Consider the following 9,542-nt stretch of genomic DNA (forward strand, 5'->3'; position numbering starts at 1 on the left):
TTTCCCTCATTTCCTCCTTTGGAAAATGAGGGGATTAGACTAGATGATGGCAGCCCCAAGCATTTACTTTGCGTGTTCCCTCCCTGTATGAGGTGCGAGGGTGCAGGCAGAAACACTGTCCCTCCTCCCAAGGAGCTCCCATTCCGGTGGAGGAGGCAACATAAAAAAGTGACCCATAGAGAAGGTGAGGCAGAGCTGCTGGGGAGGCCTGGGAAGAGCCTCCTGTTGTACCATCAGGGACGGGGCTATCCATTGGAGGGGAGGAGGGGAGGGCATTCCAAACGCTGCAAAGGTGTGGAGGTCAGAGATGGAGCAGTTTTGTGTGGCAGGAGAACCCTGGGGGCTGGGGGTTGGGGTCAAGCCTGCAGAGGGCTCCAGGGGTCTCTCTCCATAGCATCCAGAAGGGCCCATCCGCCTCCTGTGTGGGAGGAACTAATGGCTCTGTTGCTGATCTTGGCGGCTCCATCTGCTCAGCATTCCCCCCCACGCCAGTGTGCCCAGTCACCCTCTCCCCTGAAGCCGCCCTGGCTCCCTGGCCCTCCTAGGGTGCAGAGCTCGGAACACACATAAGCCCTTCATGGCCTGACCTCCATGGCTCTCCCCAGCTAATGAGACGCTGTTCCAGTCACATGCTCTGGGCTTGCGCCTCAATGTCTATTGGATGTTCCCTGTGAATACCTTCCCATATTCCTGCTCTCATGCCTTCGCGTGTCCCCAGCCTTACCTCCACTTCCCAAACATGAGCCTCTCTCGAAGGGTCAGCTTGTGTGCCACCTCCTCTAAGTTTAATCATTACAAAACCTTCCTTGATTTCTCCAAGTTCTGGTCCCTTGGTTTATATTTGCTCATTTATGTACCTTTGTTCGGGCAGGTAGGTGGCACAGGGAATAGAGTACTCCTGAGTTCAAATCTGGCCTCAGCCATGTAGTGGCTAGGAGACCCTGGGCAAGCCACTTAAGCCTGTGGGCCTCAGTTTCCTCATTTGTAAAAATGAGCCAGAGAAGGCAATGGCAAGCCACTTCCCCAGAAGGAGAATCACGGAGACTCAGACGTGACTGAACAACAATCACAAACTCATGTTCTCTCACTGATGGGATCTGAGCTCCTCAAGGGTGGAGTTTCTGTTCTTTCCTCTTACCTCTGGAAGTGCCTGGTAAAATGGAAACGTAATCATTAAAACTTATTGAAGTGAAAGGGGAACCAAAGAAAAAGAGAGGGATGAGTTGAATTAATTGAATGTCAGGCTTCTCCACACCCACAGGAAAGGGGGTGGCCAGGCATGAGCCCTCCCCTGGAATCCTGAGCCACCAGGTGGTCTGGTCCAACCCCTCATTTTACAGATGAGGAAAGGCGAGTATGGACCCCTAGTTCATAGCAGAGCCAGAACTGGATCTCAGGTTCTCAGGCTCCAAGTCCAGAGCTATTTCCTCTACACCACAACTTTGAAGTGTTAATCAAGTGCCTCCCCCTCCCCCGCCATGAACTTGGTTTCAGGGTGAGAGTATTTTTAAAACTGCATTTCATTATAATGGATTTCCTTTGTAATCCCATGCACTTTATTTATTTTAAGCCCTTACCTTTCATTTAAAACATTATTCTGAAAAGGAGTCCATGGTAAGTTAAAAGTTAAGAATCCCTACATTAGGTCCTGGTTCTTTGGGCAGTGTGGGCACAGCACTAGCTACCATCATGGCAGAATGAGAGCTCCAAAGAGAAGCCCGAGTGTCAAGTTTCTGCCCCGTCTGCCACAGATAAAGAGAGGGCATGGAGAGAACCCAGGTGCTTCCCCTGGGGAAGGAAGGTTTGCTTTACACGTCCTAGAACAGACGCTCTCCTCACCTCGGCTTTCCGATAGACATCGTGCCAGGCTTGTGCCAGAGAGGGGCCCTGGGGACTCCTGGATCCAGTGTCGGCCTCTAGCTGGAGTCAGACTGCAGATTCAGACAGGTGGGGGGCAGCCAGCCGCCCCCCCCCTCCATAATAACTGTGCTTTCTCCCCCACTCCTTCCTTCTGCACCTTCCTGTGGCCCAGGGCTCCTGGATGTGTACGGGTTTGAATGTTTCCCCAACAACAACCTGGAGCAGCTATGCATTAACTATGCCAATGAGAAGCTGCAGCAACACTTTGTGGCTCACTACCTGCGAGCCCAGCAAGTACGGAGCGAGGGGCAGGGTGGGCAGGGAAAGCGGGGAATGGGCTGTATGGCTCAGTGGCCACAGAACTGTGGCTAGGGCTGGGTGGTGCGGGGAAGATGACTAGCCTCTTTGGTGCTCCTGAGTGCACCTTCTGGTGCAGGGCCTTAGGAACAAGGCAGGGTTTCATCCCAAACTGCTGCCTCCTTAAATGCCCATATTTGATTTGGCCTGACCTCTAGAGGCCAGAATGTCCAGGAGCTCAGGTCACTCCTGCCCCTTCCCCCTGCTCACCCTCAACCCTGCTTTTCTATGGCTCCAGGAGGAATATGCTGCAGAGGGCTTGGAGTGGTCTTTCATCAGCTACCAGGACAATCAGAGCTGCCTGGACCTGATTGAAGGAAATCCTGTGAGCATCTGTTCCCTCATAAATGAGGTGAGAAGGAAAGGGGGTGGGGGGCACTGGGCTGATGAGTCACTTGAGTACAGAAGGTTTGAGCCTCAGTGGGCATCCACACTAAATCCAATATTGTGAGGGCCCCCCTCCCCCAAGTGGAGAAGACAGTGAGAGCTACTTAAGGAGGAGAGAACGGTGGCTTGGCCCATGACTAGCCACTGCATTGCCAGGAGGGGGAGGGAGGAAGGAAGGAAGGGTAGGGAATAGCCTGAGTTTTAAAACCACAGGAATAATCAGAACAGTGTAAATGTAGTTTCTTTGTTCTTGCTCTCATCTTCATTCTCGTGTTGTTTCTATGCAGGAGTGTCGCCTCAATAGATTGTCCAACAGCATCCAGCTCCAGACTCGAATTGAGAAGGCCCTGTCCAGCAATGCCAGCCTGAGCCGAAACAAGCTTAGCAAGGAGCCCAATTTTATCATCTCTCACTATGCTGGTCCCGTGCAGTATCAGATCGAGGGCATGGTTGAGAAAAATAAGGTCAGCAGAAAGCAAGGGAAGCCTGGATCCTTAGTTACGATAACAGTGCTCAGTGACCTTTAAAGAACTTCCTACAGAGGGCTTTTACCAGATACTCAGAGGTGGAAAGGGAGGGTCTGTTCTATCAGATCCCCAAGGGGTGGTCTTTCAGCCTCCTTGATGTGAAGATGTTTAGAGAGAGTGAACCTCCAGCCTTCCTTGGCAGCTTGTTCTGCCAAGGAACTCCCATTTGTGAGAACTCCCTACAGGTTCCATCCACTCCCCATGGTCCTGTCCTCTGCTTTGTGTCAGACACTGCCCTGGGCTCCAGGGACCAAAATGAAACAGGCTCAAGGTACTTACCTAAGACAATAATATGTACACATGGAGAGAGTTATGGTTTAATTTTGGGAGGGTCACAAAAAACTTAATGGATATGATGGTGCTTGGGCTGATTCTTACAGGAAGCAAGGATTCTCTGGGGTAGAAGTAAGAAGGGAACAATGCAAGTCTAGAAAAGCATGGAGCAGGATATTGGAATGATACATTCGAGGGACATCAAGAAGGGCAGGATAGTTTGAATGGACCAGAGGGTACAAAGAGAATAATATCAAATAGGGTTGGGGGTCAGATCATCAAGGGCTTTAAATGCCAGAGGAGGAATGTGTGTTTGATCCCAGAAGGCACTAACCTCTGTAGTATATTGAATTTGGAGAGTGGCCTGGTAAGATCTTAGGACAGTCACCTTGGCAGTTGTGTAGACAGACTTGAAGGAACACCAAATGAGGAGCTTAATTCAGTGGTCCAGTGAGAGGTGAACCAGGGTAATGGTCATTGGGTAGAGAATGGGATAGGTTCAAGAGATGTTGTGGAAGTAGAAGTGGCAGAATTTGGCAAATGATCAGATAAGTGGAGTGATGGAGAGTGAAGAGTGGAGGATACTACCAGGTTGCAAACCCTGAAAGATGAGTGTCCACAACAGACATAGGGAAGGTCAGAAGAGGGATGAATTTCATTTTATAGATAATGAGTTTGAGATGTCTATGAGACAGCCAGCTTGAAATATCCAGGAAGTAGTTAGTAATGTAGGACTTGGAACTGGGCATATAGACCTAAGAATCATATCCAAGTTATAGTTAAACCCCCAGGGAGGATCCAGGGATTGAAATGGAATGGTTAGACAGATTAGGCAGAAGGAAGGCCAGGAGAGAGCAGCAGCCAAAAAAGAAAAGAGAATGTATCCAAGAGGAAAAGTGTGGTCAGCAGCATGCAAAACAGAAAGGTTGAGATGATGAAAATTTAGACACAGAAGTAAATTCCTCTGCCTGGTCCAGAAGTGCACAAAAAGATGGCCAGAAGTTGGTAGAGGCTGGAAAAAAGGGATTAGACCTGGGAAGCCAGCATATGTGCAAGTGTCCAGTCTACAACTCACAGGGAGAGGAGCCATACTAGGGAAGGTACAGCATGGAAGCCAGCCAGTGTGAGCTACACTAACTTCCAAGTTCCAGTATTGCCTGTCGGAACCAGGATAACTCTGTGCCTGATGCCAGTGTGGTCCCCATGAGGGCCTAACAAAAACCAGAGGATGGAACCTGCTCCTGATCAGGGATTGTGTAAGGAGACAACAAATGCTTGTCAAGGCTGGAATCCAAAGTGACCAGGAGATTTAGAACTAAACCAGGGATTGAAGGTAGAGAACAGCCATCCTCACCCCCATCAGCAGCAGGGAAAGGAGCAAACAAAGCCTACCTTAACCCATCTATGAGGGTAGGAGGGGACTGCCTGAGCACAATATTTTATGGCTAGAAGTATGAGTAAACAGAAGAAAACAAACATGAAAAAATATCCCAAAGGTAAACTCCAAAGACAGCAGCCCCCTGCAATAAGAAATTCAGAGGAAAAGAATGACTTGGTCACAAGAACTACAAAAGTGACCAGAAGAAATGAAGTAGGGGATTTAAAAATGAAAGAGAGAAAACCTAGATCTACCAATTAAGAGATCATTGGTATATTTGGAGAAAGCAATTATTGTTGAGTGGGATGGCAGGTAGATCGCAGAGGGTTGAGGAGTGAGAAGAGAGGAAGTAAGTGGGGACAGTGAGTACAAATGGCCCTTTTTTTCTTTTCTTTTTAAAAAAGCTGTCTTAGAATCAAGTCTTAAGTATTTGGTTCCAAAGCAGAGGAGTGGTAAGAGCTAGGCAATAATAAATAAAATGACTTGCCCAGGGTCACACACCTAGGAAGTGTCTGAGGCTAGAAGACCTTCCATCTCCAGGCCTAGCTCTCACACTGAGCCACCTTGATGTTCCTAGATGACTTGTTCTAAAAGTTTGATTGAGAAAGGGAAGAGAGATATAGGGAGACAGTTTAAGGCAGTGATGGGCAAACTATTTCCCATAGGCCACATCCAGGCTGTAGTTTGCCCATCACTGCCTTAAGCAATTCCTGGTTTAAGGGGATGGTAGGACATTTTTTAAAAAAGGATGAGGGAGACTTGAACATTTGGTAAGCAGTAAGGAAGGAAAGAGTAGACAGGAAGATAGTGAAGCTGAGGGAGGGATGATTGAGATTGAGAGTATAGTCTGAAGAAAGAGAAAATCAAATCAAGGATGGGCCTTGGCAAGGAGAAAGGGCCACCTCGTGGCAAAGGACTTTGACATGAAAAGAGAGGGAAAGAAGGGAGCTCACATCAGTCTCCATTTTTTCAGTAAGAGGCAGGGGGGCCTCAGCTGGGAAAGTGGAGTGAGGGGAAAGTGAGGTACACTGGGGGAGAGAAATGAGTAATAGTTTTTGTGGTGAGTGAACTAGGGAATCAATTAGAGAGAAATAAAAGGACCACCTTGTTGCAGTGAAGACCTTGTTGGAGCTTGGTGATGTGAATCTTTGAGTACCCAGTTAGCATGGTTGTGTGATGTCTTCCAGTCCCATTCCGCAGCACATGAGTTTAGGAGTGAGTAAGGTAGGAGTAATTCAAGGTTGGGTTTGGGGAAACAGGATTATCAAGAGGACAAGGAGGCAAAGGATTAGAGACTAGAGGATAGTGTGGAGTTCAGTTGGTTAACCGTAGGCTCCAAACTGGGAGGGGGGAAGGAAAGGAAAGTCAGAGTATGAGTGATAGTTGAGGAAGTGTTTCTGGCAGGTGGAGGGATTGAAGGAAAAAATGAAATGGAAGATAGGTTTTTAGGGATAATTTAGGTAGCCAAGTGGCTGGAGAGCCAGGCCTAGACTAGATTCTGGGTTCAAATCTGGCCTCAGATGCTTAAGTTGTGTGATCCTGGGTGAGTCACTAAACCTCGACTGCCCCTTCCTGTTCTGCCTTGGAACCAATACTTCATATCAATTCTAAGACCGAAGGTAAGGGTTAAGAAAAAAGGAATAGGTTTAGAAGGAGGCACAGGGAGGACTGAAGTGATAGGTTATGGTCCGATAAAAGAATTAAGAGTTTGATGATAAAAGTAGAACTCTTGTAGGTGATGATGACCTTTAACCATCCCTGTATGTGTGGCTGAGATGCAGGAATAGGTCATGGAACCTTATTGAGATTAAGGAAATGGACATTAGGAAGTTTAAGAGAGCATCAGCATGAAGATTTGTCTGACTGCACATAGGCCTTGGATCTGGCTAAACAGTGTGAAGTGGACTCTTTTTCTATGTAGTTAGTACCTGTGTCCAGAGTGGATGGAGCTCGGGGAGACTGTGAGGTAGAGAAAAGGGTTCTGGAACCCAAGGACCCCGAGTTCAAATCCCACCTCTACCAGTTTACTTTCTGTGTGGCCTTAGGCAAGTGACTTTACCTCGTTGGGGTTCAAATTCCTGGAATTGGATTAGATGGCCTCTGAGGTGCCTATGATCCCCAGCCCTGTTCAGAAGGGTAGGGGAATGGGTAGTGGTCATCCTTGGCCATCTGTTCCATGCTGCCCCCACAGGATCCAGTTCCCCCAGAGCTGACTAAGCTCCTGCAGCATTCCCAGGACTCTCTGCTTCAGCAACTGTTTCCTTCCCAAGAAAAGGAACAGAATGACCCTTCAAACCAGAGCAGAGCCCCTGTAGTTACTGTGGTATCCAAATTCAAGGTAGGTCTGATAAAGTTGTCTGATAAAGAGTCTTCCCCCACCTCTCCTGGGGACACCTAGATCTTGGAGCATTTCTAGTACTCCTGTCTTAAATCCCCCCTTCCCAGATATTCCAGGAAGACCAATTATTTACTGAGCAGAGCCAGTAGTGTCCTAGCCCCTGGGTAGGAATTGGGAAGAATAGAAGGGAAGAGAAAACCCTTCTCTTGGAGAATTAATGACCTCCTTAGAAGAGGAAGGACCAGACGATTCTGGTACTGAAACAAAGTATTCCATGGCCCCTGCTTCAAAGCTCTCAGGGAATTTGGGGGGGGGGGGAGGGAATAAGTGCTGGCACCTTAGGGTTTTTGAGGGATCAGGCTGACTCTTGTCCTGATCCCTATCTAAAGAGAAGCTCCAAGTAACCAAAAGGCAAATGAGGACAGCCACTAATTCCCTGACCATCCTGGCTCTTTTTTCTCCTCTCATCTGGCACCTCCACAGGGTTCCCTGGAGCAACTCATGCAGGTCCTGCACAGCACGACACCCCATTATATTCGTTGCATCAAACCCAATAGCCAAGGCCAGGCTAAGAAGTTCCAGGCAAAAGAGGTGATTGACTGTAGCGACCCCCCTCCTTCTCCATCACTTCTTCTCCCTCATCCTCTCTCCTTCCCCCCCCCCCCAGTGTCTTCAGCCCCCATCTGACTTAAACCTTGCCAGGTCCTGAGCCAGCTTGAAGCCTGTGGCATAGTGGAGACTGTTCACATCAGTGCTGCTGGTTTTCCCATCAGGTGAGTTCAAGCCAACCCCAAATACTTAGTAAGTGTCCCATACGCTGTAGAAGGTCCATAGATGACTTATTCCCTTTTTCATTGTCCAGTTGGGTATGTGTCATGTACCCAGATGAATGCAATGCCAGGTTGTGTGACTGAGCAGGAGATGATGTTGAGGGTGGCTTTAGGAAAACTGGAGTTGGGAGAGGACACTTTTACTTCATGGGGTTGCATCACCTGAATTAAGCCCCAAGGAAGTTCTGTGAGATACCTAGTCTTGATAAACTGTTACCACCTCCATTTTCAAGTGAGGAGACTGAAGCTCTTAAGACAGTGATGTTTTCAATTGTGCACTGTAGTCAAAAGTCCTCAAGCCATATACCCTCCCCCCAAATATATGTGTACTTGTAAATTACAATAGTTTTACTACTGCATTTATAATTACCTGCATTCTAAAATCTATACAAATTCTAGAAATCAAAAAAGAATAGTAAAGATGAAAACATTGGCTCCAAGGCAGAAGAGTGGTAAGGGTAGGCAATGGGAGTCAAGAGACTTGCCTTGCCCAGGGTCACACAGCTGGGAAGTGTCTGAAGCCAGATTTGAACCTAGGACCTCCCGTCTCTAGACCTGGCTCTCAATCCACTTGAGCCACCCAGCTGCCCCCTAATTTTAATATTTTTAACATGGATTGAAGACCCACTCTGACTTCATTTGGAAGATTTTTAAAACATAAGAAAAAATGTTCTTTCAGAGTTTGTATGAAGATAGATACTTTTATAGGTTCTCCGCCAGGAGAAAAGGGTGATGGATAGTGTCAGAGGCTGCCAAAAGGCCAAGGAGGATGAGAATTGAAAGACCATTAGATCTTAGGTAAATTAAGAGATCATTGGTCCCTTTGGAGAGAGCTATTTTAGTTGAATGTAAGACCTCAAGGATTAAGAAGGTTAAGAGTTTAGGATATTGGAAGACTAGTGGTGCCCTTAAGGGAAATTGTGATATTAGTAAGTGTTGTAGTGGAAAAAGATTATGTAACAAACTGAGATTTCATCCATACCTACTCATTCTATGAAGCTCACTTCTATTGAAAAACTGACTGTTGGGTGCAATGCAGGGGATTGCCTGACTGTCAGAGCCCCAGAGCACATAACCCACCTCCTGAGGTGCCTGGGGCAGCCACAAGGTGGACTGGGGCATGGGAGAGGTAGAAGCTAGCAAAATGAATGCTGGGAAGTATTGAATTATAATATCGGATTATGTAATAATATAGTATTGGAGTCAAGACCATGATTAGCTGAGAGGGTACTGGCCTGAGAAGGATATTTTCACACTTACTTGGTCACACTCTAGGGGCACATAACTACTAAGTTTCTGAAGGGTGGATTGTAAACTTGGCTCAGGTATCCTGACTCCATGGCCAGTGCCTCCTGACATTATTTTGGCAGCTCTGGGATGGATGGATGGATGGATGGATGGATGGATGGATGGATGGATGGATGGATGGATGGATGGATTGAAGAGGGAAGAAGCTAGAGGCAAGGGAAATGAGTTAAGAAGCTATTGCAGTAGTTTAGGAGAGGAGTGATGAGGGCCTAATACTTAGGTGTTGAGCAGGCAAGCGACAAGGATGTTGTGGGGGGGGGGGTACAGACATTAAGACTTGGCAG

General features: G+C 47.5%; 1 protein-coding gene across 1 annotated transcript in view; it reads left to right on the forward strand.

The window, feature by feature from the left end:
• Positions 1-9,542, forward strand: part of MYO19 (myosin XIX) — a 65,537-nt gene that overhangs the window by 46,665 nt on the left and 9,330 nt on the right. Inside the window, 6 exon segments of the mRNA XM_044674289.1 lie at positions 2,033-2,154; positions 2,456-2,569; positions 2,892-3,068; positions 6,974-7,120; positions 7,604-7,711; positions 7,823-7,893. Of these exon segments, the coding sequence (XP_044530224.1) occupies positions 2,033-2,154; positions 2,456-2,569; positions 2,892-3,068; positions 6,974-7,120; positions 7,604-7,711; positions 7,823-7,893 (739 nt within the window).

This window comes from Gracilinanus agilis, chromosome 4 (genome assembly GCF_016433145.1).
Source record: "Gracilinanus agilis isolate LMUSP501 chromosome 4, AgileGrace, whole genome shotgun sequence".
In the NCBI taxonomy this organism is placed as follows: Eukaryota; Metazoa; Chordata; class Mammalia; order Didelphimorphia; family Didelphidae; genus Gracilinanus; species Gracilinanus agilis.